Here is a 19,975-nt window from a genome sequence, read left to right as displayed (position 1 = left end):
TGAGGGGCATTTCACATTCAGACAGTAATATATGCATCTTTTTTCCCCTTCTTGAGATCTTAGTTATATCTATTTAAAGATGATTTTGATCCAGCTGATACCTCTAATTCACAGTGCTTGGAAGACCGAAAGAGGTTAGGGGGTAAAAGGGTCAGCCTGGGTTATGTAGCGAGACTTCAAAATGAAAAAATGAAGCCAAGAAGAATAAAACCAGGCACTGTGGTCTTTGCCTTTAGTCCCTGCTGCTCAGGAGGATTGGGATGGGGGAGGTGGGATCACTTTGAACCCGAATGTTCTAGTCTGGGCTGTATAGTGAGTCCCTGTCTCATAAGAGGATAGATGGTGTTGGAGAGATGGCTCAGTGGTTAAGAACACTTGATGCTCTTGGCGAGAATCCAAGTTCAGTTCTCAGCTCCCATATCCGATAGCTTACAATTGCCTGTGACTCCACCTCAAGGGGATCTGATACCCTTTTTTTTGACCTCTGCAGGAGGTGCCTGCACACATGAGCACAAGACCACACACATACAGACAATAAATTACATTTATTTATTTGTTTATTTATGGCTTTTTTTGAGACAGGGCTTTTCATTGTAGCTTTATTGTCCTGGATGGCCACAAACTCACAGAGATCCACTTGCCTCAACCTCCCTAGTGCTGGGATTAAAGGCATGCGCCACCACTGCCTGGCACAAATAATAAATATTTAAAGCAAAGTTAATTCATTGAGTGAGTTATTAATATTGTGCACACTTTAGTAGCATATAAATGCTGCCATTCTATTATTTTATTACTATTTAGCTCTGGCTGCTGTGTAGACCAGGCTGTGTACCTCTGCCTTCTAATACTGGATTTAAAGGTGTGTGCCAGCATCATACAATCCTTCACTGTACTTTAGACATAAGTAAAGTGGGGATCAAGTCTTGGAAAAACTCGGAGTAGATTCTTTGTTTCTTTTAAGACAGTCTTATCCTGTAATGTAGTGGAACTCCCTTTGTAGCCCAGAATGGTCTTGACCTACAGCAGTCCTGTTTCAGTTCCCCCAGTGCTGGGATTACAGGCACAGAGGCACCACACCCAGAGGATGCTTCCCTAAAGAAGCGGAAGGCTGGAAGGTGGTTAGTGGTTTATTAAAAGATCTGAGGCTATAAGCGAGCCACTCTAGATCTATCTGTACTAGAGTGCAGTGTGTCTGACCAAGAATGTGGCCTCCTGTTTGATGAACAGCCTGAGCTTTTCTTCTGATCTGGGAAAACTCTGGGATCTCTGTAGGATTTCACATATTTTTTTGGTGTTTCTCATCAAAGGAGGACTGTTTAGAAGTATGTATTCATGAGGTTGTTGGTCAGGGAGTCATTCTTGCACTTAAGGTCAGCGAGTGACGGACAGCAGTCGGCTATCTTTTACCTTTCTCATTAAGTTGCCTTCCTTATTCCCCTGAGTAGCAGGTTTAGTACTTGTTAAGGTATTAATGGCAGTTTTAATTTTTTTTTTTTTTTTGGTTTTTCGAGACAGGGTTTCTCTGTGGCTTTGGTGCCTGTCCTGGAACTAGCTCTGTAGACCAGGCTGGTCTCGAACTCACAGAGATCCGCCTGCCTCTGCCTCCCGAGTGCTGGGATTAAAGGCGTGCGCCACCACCGCCCGGCTTTAGTTTTAATTTTTTAATTAGTTTTTTGTTTTGTTGTGACAGGGTCTCTACATAGCCAGTTTTGGAACTCGCTGTGTAGACTAATCTAGCCTTGAACTCATAGATCTCCCAAGAATCTCACAGCACTCCCAAGTGCTGGAACTGAAGGGATGTGCCACCATTAAGTTAGACCATTAAAGTTGACCTCCTTTACAATTAAGTTAGCATCTTGACACTTTAATCCAGAGCATATAATTTCAGAGTCAGGGTGTTACTACTGAGGATTGGTGGAGGAGAGGTGGGTTGATTGGGAAGAAGGCCGCCTGCATAGAAATCTATCCTTGATCTTGGACTGCCTCTTACTCTTGGGCATCTGTGCCCTTATGAGTCAGAGAAGGACTTGTCTCTGTAATTTTGTCTTAACTATCTCAATATTCTGTTTTTATTTGTAGATATTTTGCATATGAATATATTATGTCTATGTACATGAGCATATGTGATTTTTCAGACATATGTACCTGGTATTGGCTTCTATGGAAAAGAGAATTGAGAAAAAAGTTGTAACTTATATTTAAAAGCTTATTTTGAGTTTTTGTTTTGTTTGTTTTTGTTCTTTTTAAGACAGGATCTCACTGAGTAGCAGCAGCCTTGGCTGTCCTGGAACTCGCTCTGTACTTACTTTTAAATTTTTATAGATAGATCGTATAATTATTTAATTTATTTATTTTTGGCATAAATTCTTAGTCAACTTTAGAAATCCAAAGTGGAAAACCATTGACTCATTCATTTCTGGCTTTAAAATATGGCAGTAAGATGTGGTTGCGTATTTAGAAGCTTGTATCAATATGCTTAAGTAGCTAAAAGATTAAGCCAGTGGTGAGCTATTACCCTTTCATTTCTAGAAGTGGATCCCCTGGAATTAGGTAAAGTGCTGTGAGAGGCTGTTTGTGTGATGCTGGCTGGTCTTAATGCATCACCTGCTTACCAAAGCATTTCTTTGCTTTGTTTTCCAAGTTTAGGTCAAACTTGCCGACTGTAGGACTGGTATTACAGGTGGTAAATTAAGGTGAGTAGTCCTTGTCTGGTGGAAAGCTGGTCAGTCTAGACCCTCTTCTCATTTTGTCCTGTGCAGCAAGTGCATCTGTTACTTCATATTTTAGGAGTAGAAGGTCCCTTGTCTCAGTTTTGCTTTTCAGGGACATCTCAAGAATTAGGATGATTAGTAGATGGAACAAGGACCTCAAATAATATATAAATTTCTCTTTTTCTGTAAAATGTGGTTTATGCTACAGACACTAAGAGGCAGGATATTAATTTTTTTTAAAGATTTTATTTATTATGTATATAGGTTTCTTCCTTCATGTATCCTGCAGTACAGAAGAGGACACCAGATCTTATTACAGATGGTTGTGAGCCACCATGTGGTTGCTGGGAATTGAACTCAGGACCTCTGGAAGAGCAGCCAGTGCCCTATTCCTCTGAGCCATCTCTCCAGCCACCGAGGCAGGATATTAATTGGAGTGATGATTTTTCCCTAGAAATTATAGTATTTAAAGTAAGAACCATGCTCAATGTGGCTGGGCATGCATCGAGGGACTGAGTTAGAGGTGAGGGCAGTCTGGGCAATCGCATTGGACGCTCAGAACAAACTGTTATGATCATCATCCATCCCACTTGGTTTTGTTCTGAGACAGGGTCTTGCTGTTTGCACACAGTGACCCAGAACTTGTGATCACTCCGTTTAATTCCCCATGACAGTGTTATTGGCATGTGTCCTGCGTGCTACTCAGAGTTTTCAACTTTAGTTTTAAGATTGCAGGCGTCTGTCTTTTACCTTTTGGAAACAGGTAAATAGTAGAAATTGTTTTTGTTTTGTTTTTTTTTTTTAAAGATTTTATTTATTGTGTATACAAGAGGGTATCAGATCTCATTACAGATGGTTGTGAGCCACCATGTGGTTGCTGGGAATTGAACTCAGGACCTCTGGAAGAACAGTCATTGTTCTTAATCTCTGAGCCATCTCTCCAGCCCCTAGAAATTGTTTTTGCTTTAAGCGGAACTTAGCTTGGTAATTGGCTATCCTAGTGGGAAAATATTTATAGCCTAGTACACAATGTATTCGGTCCTATCCAGGCTTTCTTTTAATTGGTTCAACAGATGAATGTCACAGGTGTTTTCTCTGTTGTCAAAGAGGAATGGGTATAGTTTTGTGTAGGGTATTTTGTTGTTTTTATTTTTGTTTTTGAGGCAGGGTTGCTCTTTGTAGCCCTGGCTGTTCTGGAACTCACTTAGTAGTCTGACCTTGAACTCAGAGTTCCACTGGTCTCTGTCCTGTTGGGATTAAAGGTGTGTGCCACCACCTCCCTTTTTACTTGGGTTGGTAAATTTACTTGGGTTGGTAAATTTTTTTGTTGTGTGTGTGTGTGTGTGTGTGTGTGTGTGTGTGCGCGCGCATTTGTGTTTTGCCTGTGTACTTGTCTGTATGAGGGAGTTGGGTACCCTGGAACAGGAGTTGCAGACAGTTGTGAGCTGCTGTGTGGCTGTTGGGAATTGAACCTGGGTTCTCTGGAAGAGCAGCCAGTGCTTTTAACTTCTGAGCCAACTCTCCAGCCCATTTGGGTTGGTAATTTTTAAGAATTTGTATTTTTGAGAAGAGTCTTTCATAAGGCTATTTTCACTCTGTTTTGAGTAAACACTGGTTCTTTTTCTAAAATTTTAATAATTTTTTAGTATATTTTGCCTGCATGTATGCCTGCAGAAGCCAGAAGAGGGTGTTGATCCCCCTGGAACTGAAGTTAAGCTTGCGAGCCACCATGTGGGTGCTGGGACTCAAACTCATCCTCTGTAAACAGCCAGTGCTGCTAACCGCTGAGCCTTCTTTCTAGTTCCTACTGTGGTCTTTGGAGACAGGGTATGTAGACCAGCCTGTCTGAACTGGTGCCACATTCCCTTGCCTTCTGAGGTGTACACTGCCAGCCCTGGCTTGGTTGCCATGTTTTATTGAGGAGAATCCTATGCATATAGAACCACTTTTCTGGATCTTACAGTTAGTTCAGTTTTTACTTATACTTCCTAGATTAAATATTTTCCTTTGTGCTATCTCTAAAATACTTTTTTTTTAAAAACTAGTTTGTATTTAATTTGGAGAGAGTTTTCTGAGGGAACCATGCTTCAGAAGAAAAGTGCTGAAGGAGAAAAATGTCCCCACCCTGGCTTCTCCAGGGACAGGCAGGTTCTGTGCCCATCTCCAGCTGTTCACCCTTATGCACAAATAGTCTGCACACACAGTTTGACAGTCGAAGGATGCTCTGGGCTGGAGCTTCTGGTTTACTTCCTGCGTTTAGCACTTGTTAAATGCTTGTGAACACCTTTGCAGTGAAAGGGGATCGGAGCAGTTGGGTAGAAGGTGACCACTCTAAAAGAAAGCAGCATAATCCTGAATTTGTAGGTAGCTGAGAGGCTAAAGAAACTGGCCTCTTGCAGGTGGTTTGCCCATTAGCTGTGACCATGAGCAGTGTGTATTAAGCAAGTGGACAGGATGTTCTGTGTACTGTGTAACCTTGAAGCCTTCTACTTTCATTTTCAGAAATGGAGTCTAAAGTAGAAAAGCTGTTTTCTTCCTCTAAGCATTCAAGACAAAGTGTGACTTGTAAATGTGAAGTATGGGGGGGAGCAGTTCTTTCCTTTCTTTTCTTTTTTTAAATTTTCTTAGAAGTTGAGCATAGGTACATGTTTTGTTTTTAAAGTGAGAAGTTGTGGCTGGAAGGTGGCCCAGTGGGTGGAGGCTTGCTGCTGGGTCTGGTAACCTGAGTTAGATCCTCTTGACCCGCATGGGAGAGGGAGAAGACTGCTCCACACGCTGTCCTCTGCCTCCGCTGTGCACTCTCCTGCACATCACGCGTCTACCGGAGTAAGTGTCTTGAGAAATAGTTAAGTGCAAAGGAAACACAAATTACTAACCTTGTGTATATACTGTTTCAAAGAACTGAAAAGGTTAAGGCAAAGCTGGAAGCCAAGTGTGCTGGTTTCTGGGGTGAATAAAGCTGCTGGTAGGAGATTATTTTCCCGTGTCTTCTTGGCTGTTCCTCAAACTGAGTATCTTTGTGGGCAATGGTAATGTGTTTGTGTGACAGGATCTAGCTGTCATAACCCTGCTGGCCCACAAAGTCATGGCAGTCCCCTGCCTCAGCCTCTGAGGTGTTAGGATTATAGGCACGAGCCACTATGTCCGGGTGAATTGAATATCTTTAACGGAAGATTAAGCAGTTAGTTATACTGCACATTAAAACTTTGTTTTTAGATTCCTGGAATAAATATATCTGCTTAGGGAAAAAGAATCCAGAATTATTTGAAGAAAAAACAAGTGGGAAAACATGAGCCACTTGAAACTTTAAAATGCATCTGAGAAAGCTCAGAGAAAGGGCTTTATGAGCTTTGTTTTGTCTTTAATAATTGAACTTGACTTCAAATGTACGTGCCTGCGAGCACCAGCAGTGGGGCTTAGTGAGTGGTTTAGACTGAAGCAGCAGATGAAGGCATCCTACCATTTAACAAAAGGGAGGCAAGCCTGCGGTTTTAGTTTTATGAACTGTGTTTCCTTCACTTCTGCAGATCTATAAAAGTTATACGTAGCTTCCCCTAAAGACTATGCCTAGTGGTGGTGGAGGAGGTGGGGTGTCATTATCCTGTAGCTTACACTAGTGGCCAGAGGCTCTGTGAATGCCTCCTCTAAGCCAGACATATTATCAGTAGCAATTGTAGCTGACGTGGCCATGTGTCCTGTACCAGGCATGTTTTGTTTTGTTTTTGTTTTTGTTTTTTTTTTTTTTTGCACTTTGTGTGGTTTCCTCAGTCCTCAGAGTGACTGTAAGAGATAGCTAGTGGTGTTCTACAGAAGAGAGTAAGGCTTAGGTTAAGTAAAATTGCAATCAGCGTAGGCTGCCCAAGTCTGGAGTTTTCACTCTGAGCTACTAAATTCTGTATGACAGATACTCCCTGGCCTGGGTGGCAAGGGGTGAGGCCTCCGTTACCAGGGAGTGTCTCAGAAGATAAGTCTCATAAGGCTCCTTGAAGCCTGACTCTGTTAGTGAGAGTGTATGCTTTTTCCTCAGTGTATCATGTAACCTCATAGAGTACATGAATGCAACATCTGATTGGCAGAGATCTTGTTCACAGAGGGTGGTTTAAAAAGCTGATTTGTGAACTAGTATTTCTCGCTAGGAATCCATTGTTGCCTGACAGTAGTGCATTACTAGTGCCAATCCCGTAGGAGTTCTAAGATGGGTGCCCAGTCAGTGACCTGCCTGGGTTCTAAGGTCTGCACTGGACTCAGAGGGAGACAGACAAGCAGCCATGTGTTCCTCCTAGTTTCCAGATTCTGTTCCTTGTGTTTTCAGATGTTATGGGAGTGTGGGTAAGTATAGAGCCAGAGAAGTCAGACCTGCTTTTCCACCCACTCCCCAAGGTGTCCTCGTGGGACACACAGGCCACAGGTGCTTAGAATGGCATCTGGACATTGGTGGTAGAAAATGAGGGCAGTGGTTTGTTTTGGCCCAAAGCAGAATTGTATATACAAAATAAAAATTTAGGCTTCTCTTTTTTTTGCAATCATGTCAATAAATTGTCTTCTGACTTATAGTTATGAACGTCAGGCCTTAGCGTGGCTAATTTCTTTCCTTATCTTAAATTATCCTTTCACCTCTGGGCTTTTACCTTTCTCTATTTCTGTGTACCTTTCTTTACTTCTTTGTGTCTTGCTGTGTGACTGGGTGGCTGGCCCCTGGTGTCCTCCTTGTTCTCTGAGGCTTTTTCCTCATTCTTGGTTCTCCTTTTATTTATACTCTTCTGCCTGCTAGCCCCGCCTATCCTTGTCCCTGCCTCGCTATTGGCTGTTCATCTCTTTATTAGGCCCATCAGGTGTTTAGACAGGCACAGTAACACAGCTTCACAGTTAAGCACATGCAGCGTAAACAAGTCATACGCCTGAAAATAATATTCTGCAACAGGGAAGGGCTGTTGGGGGTCAGACCAATGGTAACCCACACCCTGGGAGTTCTCTAATATGAGGAACACATTGGCCCTGGAAAGTGGGCTGAAAAGTAGAAATGTACCAGAGGCCTTTGCAGCAGTCCTTGAGGTTCGGAGGCAGGGCTTGTGCAGATAGTTAGCTGTGCCTCAACGGCAGTGATCACATCTAATCTACATAACAAATCAGCTACTTGGCTTCAGAAATGTGGAAAAAAAACCCAAAACTGTGAAGTAGTTCTGAAATTGAAGATGTTTGTTAAGACAGGGTTGATCTTTTCACAGTAGGGTTCCTCCAGAAAAACCTTCTGGATTCGCTGGAATGCATCTGTTTGAAATAAAGAAGCATATTTCAGTAATAGACCCATCCCATGTAATTTCCTGGTTTTGTTTTTTTTTTTGTTTGTTTGTTTTTGTTTTTCGTTTTTCCGAGACAGGATTTACATAGCCCCTAGCTCTCCCAGAACTGGCCTTAAACTCTGAACCACCTGCCTCTGCATCCCCAGTGCTGGGATTAAAGCTGTGTGCTACCACGCCTGGCCTTTATGCAATTTACTTTTAGTGGAAAAACAATAGAAATTTTTGGATATAATCCTCATTGATTGGTATTAATTTTAGAAAAGTGATATAATAGGTAGAAGCCTTGATTGAGAGATATAAAGGTTTCTATCTTACTCATTGGCTTTTTTTTTTTTAAATTTTGAGACGGGGTCTCACTGTATATTACCTGATTGGCCTGAAACTTGCCTTATAGACCAGGCTGGCCTTAAACTCACAGATCTGCCTACATCTGCCTCCTGAGTGCTGGGATTAAAGACATGTTACCCTACTTCTTTAGTTCTGGAAATAATAAGATGTTAAATTCTTAAATCTTATATTTTAAAAATTTAATTCTTTATGTGTATGAGTGTCTTGCCAGCATTTATTTGTCTGTGCACCACTCTGCTGCTTGGTGCCTGAGAAGACGAAACGAGGGCATTTGTATTTGTCCACTGGGACCAAATGAAAGACTATTGTGAGCTGCCATGTGGGGCTAGGAACTGGAGCAGGTCCACTGGAAGAGCAGTCTCCATCTCACACGTTCTTGTTGACCATCTACTGACGGTGAGAAAATGGTACTTCCGGACTGTCTCATTAGCCGGAGTTAGAAGAAAATACCAAAGGACTCTTGTGTGCCGTTTTCACGCTAGACTTTGTACAGCAGTAACGTGGGCTATGTATAGATCTTGATCAGCTGCCCTTGGGCAAGTGAAACCCTGGTTTATAGTGTTTGAGGATTTGAGGTGTAAATACTGTTGTTCTGGGGCAGGCCTGTCTACAGTGTGACTTTGGGATGAGGTAAATACATGACTTGAATTAACCTCAACTAGCCATTATGTGTATTTTACAGTTTAATTCTTAAGCCCTTTTCTCTCCCTCACTGCATGCGCGCTTGCACATGCACACCATTTGGAATTCAAAGGACAGCTCGTGTAGTCCATTCTCTCTCTTTTTTTAAATACCATGTGGGTCATCTTACCTGCCTATTTTTTAAATGTTGGACTCAGAGTTTTTTGTTTTTGCTTTTCTTTTCTTTTTAAATATTTTTATGGCTTATTTAACTTTTTTTTAATGTGCATTGGTGTGAAGGTGTCAGATCCCCTGCAACTGGATCTTCAAACAGTTGTGAGCTGCCCTGTGGGTGCTGGGATTTGAACCCAGGTCTTCTGGAAGAGCAGTCAGTGCTCTTAATTACTGAGCCATCTCTCCAGACCCTGGACCCAGAGTTTTATAGTATATCCTTGTCTCTTACTGGTTGACAGATTTTTTTTTGCAGGGGTGAGGGTGGGAGCAATATTTAAATAAATGTTTCCAGAATTAAAGGTAGGTGACAGGACACCCCATTTCCAAGCCCCAGTCTTGGATGGTCAGATGTCTACTAGACGTCTTTACTGATCCTGACCTTCAGATTTTATTGCCCTAAGTGGAATCTGTGTCCCACACTCTTGGTGGATTTTATGATTCCCAAGTAAGTCAAAGTGTTGCTGTTATCCTCAAACATAGTTCATACTTCCTGAGCTTGGCTAACTCCCCTTTGTTGCCCTTATCTCCTGCCTAAGTATGTAATTAAAGCAAGGTAATTTCTTGGGCCCAGATGAACTAAACTCACAAATCTGACAGTTAAAACTGGAAAGCCAGTATTTGTCAGTGTGGACCAGTGTCTTGTCTCTGTGTGGGTGGACGTAAGAGGGAGTCAGATGCCAGGAAAAGAAGGATGTTTGAGAAAGAGCTGGTTGGTAAAGAAGCGTGCAGTGGCCTCATTATTAATTTGCTGCTGTGACGCTGTGACCAGCACTCGGTCTTTCTCTCTGGACCCTGCCAGCATCTTTGCTGACTTTGTTTTGGTGCTCATAGAGTTCCCCCTTTTCCGGCAGTCGGCTTGTTTCTTGATGTGTGTGAATGTGCTTAGTCTGGCTCTAGTGGAGCCGTGCTTTGTAAGAGACCAAGCTTTTTCTTTTGGATTGTAGCCCTGCCGATGCTTCCTGCTAGGCTCATCGTCAGTACTATTCTGTTTACATCTGCCTTCACCTCAGAATTTATTTTCAAGTGTCATCTTCATGTCAGGAATGTCAGGTCACTTAGTATCTGCTCCTGTTGAAAACTTCTGCTTCCTACGCTAGGCTGTGTGTGAGTGCTTGCCTATCACCTTCCTTCCCGATAACAGCGGAAGGAACCCGGAGCTGGCTAAAGACACTCCCATTTCCCACTGTCTAGCAAAACGCACAACTGTTCTCAATACATTCACTTCGTCTTTCTCTTTTTAAAATAATTTAGTTTTATTTATTTTTTGCCCGGAATGTGTGTTTGTGTGAGGGTGCCAGATCTTGGAATTACAGGCAGCTGTGAACTGCTATGTGGGTGCTGGGAATTGAACCCAAGTCTGGAAGAACAGCCAGTGCTTTCAACTTTGGAGCTCTCTGTCCAGCCTAAGAAGCAACTGTCTGTAGAAACGGGAAGTTAGGGCTAGCTACACAGAAGAAATAGACAGCAAAGTTCCTGAGGGTGATGTTCGTTGTATTTCAGGAAACAAAAGACAGCACAGCCGATAGAGGCCTTTTGTGTCAGTCCCCCTGTGAGTCTGACGAATGAGTCTAGACAGGACTTGTATAGGTTAATATCTAATTGGAACTGTTAGTGTTAGAAGTTGGGATTCTTGTTATTTTGTGACACCCTCCCTCCCCCTCAGGTTTCTCTGTATACAGCCTTGGCTGTCCTGGAACTAGCTCTCATAGACCAGGCCGATCTCAAGCTTAGAGATCACCTGCCCCTGCCTCCCAAATGCTGGGATTAAAGGTGTCCACAATCACCTCCCAGCTTGAATTTGGGATTTTTTTTATAATATTTATTTATTTATTATGCATACAATATTCTGTCTGTGTGTATACCTGCAGGCCAGAAGAGGGTCCCATTACAGATGGTTGTGAGCCACCATATGGTTGCTGGGAATTGAACTCAGGACCTTTGGAAGAGCAGGCAATGCTCTTAACCTCTGAGCCATCTCTCCAGCCCTTGAATTTGGGATTTTAAGTGTATGTTTGGCATTTGCTTTTCTGATCATTTGTGAATGATCAGAAATAAGATTGAAGACTACAATTGTACCAGGGGATAAGGGGGTGGCTTTTAACTCCAGTACTCAGGAGGCAGAGGCAGGTCGATTTCTTCTACAGAGCAAATTCTAGGCAGCCAAGGCTACACATAGAAACCTGTCAAAAAAAGAAAGAAGGAAAACTGGAGTTGTTTCTTACATGAGATATGTATTTTTGCAGGAAAATCATGGGAAAGAATTAAGATGAAGCCTGAAAATGCTTAGCAATGAGGTTGTTTACTTAGTTTGAAAGCTTTACCTCAGATCTCTCTTGAGAAAGTTGGAGTTGTACTGTGTCCCGTCTCCCACCCTATATCTGTGACTGCTATGACATCATGACTGAGCCATTTGTGCTGATTTCTGATTGATTGTCTCAGTGGCACCCGAGCTACACACAGGAGAGGGGAACCCAGGAGTTCCGTCCGCGCTCCCTACTATATACCTACCCACTTGTGTCTGTGTCTAGCTTTGCTTTCTCCTCACTTACTACATGATTTTGGTGTGTCTCCCCCCGCCCCCGCCTCAAATTATTCAGAAGTATCCTGTGAGCAATTTTTGTTTCCTGCCTATACCCAACCATATTTAAGTTCAACTTTTACTGTTTGTGTTTATTTAAATCTCAAACATCTGTCTCTTATTAGGTCATCTTCCATAAAACATAGCCACTTTCCAAACAAAACAACAAAAAAGCCAGGCACTTGTGGGAAATGCCTTTAATCCCAGCACTTAGGAGGCAGAGGCAGGCGAATCTCTGTGAGTTTAAGGCCAGGTTGGTCTATAAGAGCTAGTTCTAGGACAGGCACCAAAGCTATATACAGAATCCCTTTCCCAGAAAAACAAACAGCCAATGTATACAATATTCTGTCTGTGTGCATGTCTGCAGGCCAGAAGAGAGCACCAGACTTCTTTACAGATGGTTGTGAGCCACCATGTGGTTGCCGGGAACTGAACTCAGGACCTTTGGAAGAGCAGGCGATGCTCTTAACCACTGACCCACCTCTCCAGCCCCCAAACAGCCACTTTTATATTGTTTTTGTACCAGGTAGCGCCTGTTTGTTGCTGTATCAATCACCTCTGCTGGTCGGGAGCAACCAGTCCTGTTCGAATGGCAGAGCCTGCCGCCACCACCTGTTTCTTACATGGTGCCGGAAATAGCTCTCCAGCACCCGTGTATCACATTGCCGATCCAGTTACAGTGCCCTTTCCTGTCCCTGCTCTTGACTTTCCAGGGTTTTGTGCGCTTTTATTGGATTGATTTGCCTGTGGTGAAAGTATTTCTTTTTTTATTTATTATCGCGGGTAATAACAGTCACAAGACTACTTTGTGGAGTTGGTTTTCTCCATGCATGTTTATATAGTTTCTGGAGACTGAACTCAGACCTCTGTTCTCGTGCTGCACACATGGAACTGCTTATACCATCTCACCAGTGCAGGTGTTTCTCGTTGTGTGTGCGCGCGCATGCGCGCACGTGTCTCTGTGTCTGAGTGAATACCATGTTTATTTGGATGCCTTCATAAGACAGAAGAGGGAATCAGATCCTTGGGAACTAGAGTTGAAGGCATGTACAGGTGCTGGGAACTGAGCTGGGATACTCGGAACAGTAGTGAGGGCATGAACTCACGCAGGCCAGGATGGCCTGTACTCTGTTTCTGCTTCAGTGTTGTGATTACAGATACGTATCACTGTATCTCATCTGATTTTGGGGATTGAACTTAGATTTCAAGCATCCTAAACAAGTACTGTTACTGACCAAGCTACCTTGTCCATCCCCATAAAAAATTCTTCTCTTTTGCTTGTTTTCTGTGGATTTTTAAAATAAAATCAGTGATATAGTTGAGTTTTCTTCCCCTTTTCCATCCTAATCATAAGCATAAATAAGACAGTTTCAAATAGTGATTTATTTGTGTTTTTGCATGCTGTGGCCAGTGTATGTAGGTCAGAGGACAACCTGCAGGATTCAGTTCTGTCATTCCACAGTATGGGTTCCTGGATTGAATTCAGGCCATCAGTTTTGGCGGCAAATCTGATCTCACTGGTTGATCATCTTCCTAGTTTTTGTTTTAAGACAGGGCCTCTCTAAGTTGCCCAGGTAGGTTTGAATTGGGAAACCTTAGCCTCTAAAGTAATCGGTATAATGTCTGCATCACCAGGCCTGGGTCTAGTGGGTTTTAAGCAGACTTTGATTCAAGAAGAAGCTGTTGTTTTCCACATTACTTTAGACTACTTTTTAAAATAAACTCATGACAGTAATTACTATTTCTTATAAGTCTTCCAGATGGACGGTAGAAAATGGGCCCGGCTGAGTAAAGGCGTACCAGCTCATCTTAAACAGTTCCCTGTTTAGTGGATCACTTAGCATACCCGCTAGTTTGTTGTTTATTTTTTAGTTTTTTTAAAACTAAATAAACTCCTGAGTGCTGGCTGGGGTTGAAGGCAGCTGCAGCTGCTGTATTTATTTGTACTTCGCTTTCTTCATCTTAAAATCTCGCCAGTGAGTAAACTTGAACCTCTTACTCCTTTGGACATGTTGCTTTAAAGAGGACTGAGTGTGTGCTGTTTTCTGGTCCTTTTAAATTTGTATGAAATCAAAATTGAATGCCACTTAGTAATTGACGCCTGCTGTGTCTAGTGAACGTGGAGCAGTAAAGGGAACAGCAGGTGCCAGCCACTCATACTCTGGAAATGCAGGCTGTCTGACCTGCATGTGCGTCACAAGAATCCTAAGACAGCTATGAATGTGGCCCAAAATCTCCGCAGATGACAGCAGACATGACAGTGTCAGAAAGGTCGGGCAGCCGGAAAGGGAACAAAGCTGTCTGCACCAGATCTTTACAGAAGCAATTTCTCACCTCTTCATAAGGGTAAACTAACTAGTTAATGTAGATGTGTGTTTTATTTTCTTTTTTTCTCTGGGTTTACAAACATTTAAAAATTTGAAAGCTTGTTTTAAGAAACATTCGTTGTTATTGAAGTCCTACAAGTAAAGTGGGGAACTGTTATCTCTGGACACCCACACTTACAGCTGGATGTGGTAGTGCGCACCTGTAACTGGGTACTTTTTTTTTGGATCTTCCTTGGCTGTGTAATGAGTTTGCGTCCAGCCTGGGCTACAGGAAACCTGTCTCAAAAAAGCCAAAACCAAACAATGCCAGCATTTGGAAGGGAGAGGCAGGCAGCTCTCAAAGCCAACCTGGACTTCATAGCAAGCACCAGACCAGCCAGGACTATGTAGTAAAACCCTGTCTTTTTTTTTTTTTTTTTTAAATGAAGCCAACATTTTAGCAACTTTAGAGCTTTGTAATGCTTGTGACCTGTTCAGTCAGCTGCAGAGTCTGGTAAGTCTCCTCTCATTGTGACCCTTGTCTTTGTAGAAGTAGAATGTCCTCCTCTTTGCTGGCCTGGCTTTTCCCTGTTCTGCACACCACAACTTGTCCATCCCTGAAAGCCCACTGACACGAACTGTGCATGGAATACTGGAGCCCTGACTGGATCAGGTACCCTGAGGCTCCACTATCAGTTCTTGCCCAGCCCTTCTTTCTTACTTTACGTTCTAGCATTCCTTCATCAAAGTAAACTCTTGATGTTTTCTGGACCTATCCTAAGTCTTTGCTGGTTTTTTTTTTTATTTTATCTTAATGTTTTGTTTTTATGAGACAGAATTCCCAAGTCACTGTGTAGCTGAGGACCACCTTACACTCCTGATCCTTCTGCCTCCACTCTTAAGCCTGGGGTTATGGGTTATCCTACTACTTCTGTCTTAAGCTTATTCCTATCCCTGTGTGTTTTGTTACATGTATGATAGTCTTTGTGTGTGTACCTGCCATGGTATTTGTATGAAAGCCACAGAATAACTTGCAGGAATCCATTCTCTTCATTTAGGTCTCAGGGATTGAACTGAAAGCCACCAGGGTAGTGACAAGCACCATTACATGCAAAGCCAACTTGCTGGCCTTGGAAGAATTCTGACTCCAAATTCTAGTTGTGTTTTTGCTTTTATTATTTCTATTTCATTGGGGTTTAAAGCGTGATCTTTGAAATGGGGTACCACATTTTAGTCCAAGTCTGCCTTCTGGAACTCACACTGTAGTCTAAGGTAGCCTCAAATTTTCATCAGTCCTCCTGCTTTACCTTCTGGAGTACAAGAGTCCAGACATGAGTCACCGTGCCTGGGTTGTATTTCTTACTTAAATGAGTATATCTTACGTTCCCATACTATATTTTTAGGGTTCCCCGTAGGCAGACACTGTTTAAGAGTGATTTTTGTTTGGCATCTGGTGCTTATGTGGAAGATGTGTGGAATTTTATTTAGTAAACAAGCTCTGGTAGAAATGAAGTCTGTGCTCTTGTGGACAGTTTAAGGAGTTCCTATTATTTCATATAGAAAGCTTAAAAGTGATTTTGGGGAAATACAGAGCATAAAACGTCTTGACCTCAAAAGATAATGATATTTTGTTGATTGCCCTGTAGTGTTTCCTTTCAGGTTCAGAGAAACAAAATAATGATTTGCCCTAGTTCTTTGCACTTGGGTTTCATAACTAGAACCCCTTCGCGCGCACACATACATACACTCTCTCGCTTTTCTTTGTGCTTATTTTCTTTAGGATTCTTTTGTTATTTTTCTGTGTGAATGTGATTGTGTCTTATGTAAGTGAAGTTACAGGTTTCACTTTTGACTTTTTCACAGTTATAAGCCACGTGATATGGATTCTGGGAACCAAACTTGGACCCTCTTATTTTACATGTATGTGTGTTTGGTCTGTGTGAATGTCTATGTCTGCACCATTTATGTACAGTGCCTGTGGAGCCTGAAAGAGGAGTTCTCTGGAAGAACAGTAAGCCGTCTCCACAGACCCTGCTTATTTGCCTTTTTTTTTTTTTAATTTTTGTATTTTTGAGGCAGTGTTTTTTCTTTAGCTCTGACTATCCTAGAACTCACTCTGCAGACCAGGCTGGCCTGAAACTCACAGCAATCAACCCATGTCTGCCTCTGCCTCTAAGTACTGCTTTATTTTTTAACATCTTGGATTTGTTTTTATTTTTTTGAATAAGGGTTCTACTATTCATAGGGAGAACACACACACTTTTTTTTTCTTTTGTAGAGCAAGGCTCTCAGTTTGTAGTTAAGGTTGGCCTGGAGCTTGCTTTGTAGCCCTGGTTACACTCAAGTTTGAGGAGTTCTACCTCAGTCATCTTCGGGGCCTAATCTTTTTTGTTTGTTTGTCTGGTTGGTTTGGTTTTTTGAGACAGGGTTTCTCAGTAGCTATGGAGCCAGTCCTGGAACTTGCTCTGTAGATCTGGCTGGTCTTAAACTCAGAGATCCGCCTGCCTATGCCTTCCGAGTGCTGGGGTTAACGGCGCGCGTTACCACTGCCCAGACAGTGCAGTCCAAGAACCTCATTCTAGCCAGCACCATGCTTTTGTGCAACTTACAGTCACCAATTCTAGGTTGTTGTTCTGTCCTGAGGCTGGTTGTCATGGGTTCATAAAAGTCATATATTTCTCTTTTCACTGTGATTGGATTGGTTATTCCAGTTTCCATTGTTCCCAGCCCCAAACCACTTAAGCTTAACTGCAGTGTTAACTGTTGATTTTTTTATCTTGACAGAGCCATCTTCTTGATGTGAAGTTTGTTTTCTTAAAATCTGTATCGCTTAATATTTTCCTTTCCCCAGACCAAGTATTGTGCCTTAGGAAAATAAGGTCATTTCATAGATTTTGGAGGTTTTTTCCCCCTTCCATTTTTGAGAAAGATTCTCTTGTTGCTAGGATGAGCCTCAAATTTACTATGTTCCAAGGTTGACGTTGAACTCTTCATCCAATCTATACATTTCAAGTGTTGTAGACCAGACTGGCCTTGACGGACGCTTCTGCCCAGCAATTCCTAAACTTTTTTTTTTCTAATTGTCTATTCCTAAACTTTTAAGGCTAAGATCTTAACTATTTTGCTTATTGAAGCTAAAGTTCTCTTCATTTCTTACAGAGCCTGTGAGAGAAAGTTTGAAATCAAACAAAAATGGAATAGTATTGTAGCCAGCTCCCAAATAATGACACAAAGAGTTATTATTAATTATGAAAGTTCGACCTTAGATTAGACTTGTCTTACTAACTTTTTGGTTTTTTTTTGAGACAAGGTTTCTCTGTAGCTTTGGTGCTTGTCCCGGAACTAGCTCTTGTAGACCAAGCTGGCCCAAACTCATAGAGATCCACCTGTCTCTGCCTCCCTGGGATTAAAGGCTTGTGCCACCACCGCCAAGCTTATCCCACTATCACTTACAACTTAAATTAACCCATTGATTTTAATCTACTTTCTGTTGAGTGGCTAGTTAACTTCACCTTTCTGTATTGTCAATGCTACTGCTTCCTCCGTGTTTGGCTGGCAACTCCACTTTTTTTCCATAGTTTCTCTGCCCGTAAGTCCTGCCTATACTTCCTATGTAGCTATCAGCCATTCAGCTTTTTATTACACTATCACAGCAATACATTTTCACATGGTGTGCAGATAGCTCAACAGTGGTGGCTCGCAGGCAGGTGGATCTCTTTGAGTTCTGAGTTTGAGGCTTACCTGGTCTGAGTTCCTAGGACAGCCAGGACTATACTGAGAAACTCTGTCCTAAAACACTCCCTCCCACCCCCTCAAAAAAAAAAAAAAGGAAAGAAAGAATGAAAGAAAAATAAGGTGTCTAGGAAGATGGCTCAGCAGTTCAAGAATACTTGCTGCTCTTCCAGGGAGGACTTGGTTCGATTCACAGCACCCACATGGCTAAACAAAACCATCTTTATGGGGGCTGGAGAGATGGCTCAGAGGTTAGGAGCATTGCCTGCTCTTCCAAAGGTTCTGAGTTCAATTCCCAACAACCACATGGTGGCTCACAACCATCTGTAATGGGGTCTGGTCCCCTCTTCTGGCCTGCAGGCATACACACAGACAGAATATTGTATACATAATAAATAAATATTTTTTTTTTTAAAAAAATCTTTATTCCAGTTCCAGGGGATCTGATGCCCTTCTGGCCTCTGTGGACACTGCACACAAATTGATGCAGAAATACACACAGGCAGAACACCTATACTGCATTTAAAGCAAGAAGACCCAGGTTTGTTTCCCAGAACCCATAGCAGGCGGCTTACAGCAGGGAGTATCACTGAGATACTTGAGTCTTGTGCCCCACACTGGGCTGTTAGGAGACCAATCCTAGATATCATACATCTTAAATACCAAGTATCTCCATGCTTGTCCGTCTATAAGAAGATTCTTTGAGTATTACTCCATCTGATAATTTTCACCTTGACAGCTGCTCAGTTTCTCAGCTTCCCTCTGTGGTCACTTCTTAAGGAGCATTGGAAACAGATTGGTCTCAATGTGGAGGGAAGCGGCCATGAAGTGTCTGCTTCTAAACAAAAGCACATTCTTTGCCCTCGTCCTTCCTGGGACAGCTCTGGAACCCACTTCCTTGATGAAGGCGTTATCCATGAGCTGAGGACACCCCGGTGACTTGGAATCCTAGGTCCTTGACCTGTCCGTGCTATTCATATGGCAGAAGCTTAGTTAGCCGGTCTCACTTTTTGGAAGATTTCTGCATTATATAAAAACCACTTAAAACCCTGATAGACACATTTTGCCAAGCATGTCAGCTATCTCTCAACAGTTTAGAATTCACCTTTAAATATTAGATTGTGTAACCATAATGCCATTCAGGGAAATAAGGTTGTGGGTGGCTGGTATTTTAAGAGAGAAATGGACTTAAGGTGAAACACTAAGTAGGTAAGAACTAATATTTTGTGAATAACATAGAAATGAATAAAAGGTGATTTGTGGGTTTGACAGGTTTTTTAGCAGCAGCACCTGAAGAACTTGTAGACTTTTTTTTTAATGTAGTAAAAGAAGTCTTTTGTAACACCCCAGATGATAAAGGAGTTTGTACTACGTGTCCATGTTGGCTAGTCTAACCAGCCTGTCTCGGCAGATGACTGCCTTCCCCTGTCCCTGACTCCGCAGCAGAGAGGACACTTGTGGCTTCTGCGCATCCCTTTCCATCTGATTCAGCGCCTGTATAGTTCCACCAAGACATAAACTTATCAATTTGTATCTTTACATTTTTTATTCAATCGTCCTTTATATCTCATGCAGAATGAACTATGCTAAGGACTCCCATGTATGATTCAATGTGTAATTAGAGACCTGTTGTATCTGGCATGTGGGCTGTACTAAAGACAGAGCAGCATTGATCTAATCTTGTTTTAACATGAGAGAATCTTTGTCAAGTAGATCCAAGTAGATTAAGTGCTGTTTTATTGCAGCCTTTTGATAAAGGACAGAAAAGATGTCTTTAGTTTTTCTAGAACTGACGACCACAAGTATAAGTCACAATTATAAATATTTAAGGTTTCTTTTGAGGTGAGGAGGCTGTAGTTCTGGGATTGAACCTTTATACATGTTGTCATCCCCAGCTCTTCTCCCTCTTTTCAAGTATGATCCTGTTGTGTGACTGCTGCTGTTGGCCCTTTTTTCTGTTAGTGAACATTTAGGTTGTTTCTGTTATGAATGTTAACACATTACAGATAGTTACAGAGTTTTGGTGAAGATAGCTGTATGTTGGCATGTACTTGGGAGGAACTTTTCTAAATGCAGTATTTTGCCTTTGTGTATATGTGTGGTGCCCAAGGAGGCCAGAAGAGGGAGTCCAACCCCTGGAACTGG

The 19,975-nt window shown here is 42.2% G+C and overlaps 1 protein-coding gene across 4 annotated transcripts in view; it reads left to right on the top strand.

The window, feature by feature from the left end:
* The window catches only part of Ube2h (ubiquitin conjugating enzyme E2 H), an 83,167-nt gene that overhangs the window by 21,278 nt on the left and 41,914 nt on the right, over positions 1-19,975 (top strand). For 2 of the 4 annotated variants that reach the window (XM_075953755.1, XM_075953754.1), the window contains exon 1: positions 5,444-5,537. The exons of the other annotated variants lie outside the window; for them this stretch is intronic. In XM_075953755.1, the coding sequence (XP_075809870.1) occupies positions 5,458-5,537 (80 nt within the window). In that variant the 5' untranslated portion in view covers positions 5,444-5,457. Of the gene's footprint in view, positions 1-5,443; positions 5,538-19,975 lie in introns of those variants that run through there. 4 annotated transcript variants of the gene reach the window in all.

This window comes from Microtus pennsylvanicus, chromosome 19, assembly GCF_037038515.1.
Source record: "Microtus pennsylvanicus isolate mMicPen1 chromosome 19, mMicPen1.hap1, whole genome shotgun sequence".
Classification (NCBI taxonomy): Eukaryota; Metazoa; Chordata; class Mammalia; order Rodentia; family Cricetidae; genus Microtus; species Microtus pennsylvanicus.
This window is presented reverse-complemented; position numbering and strand designations above follow the sequence as displayed.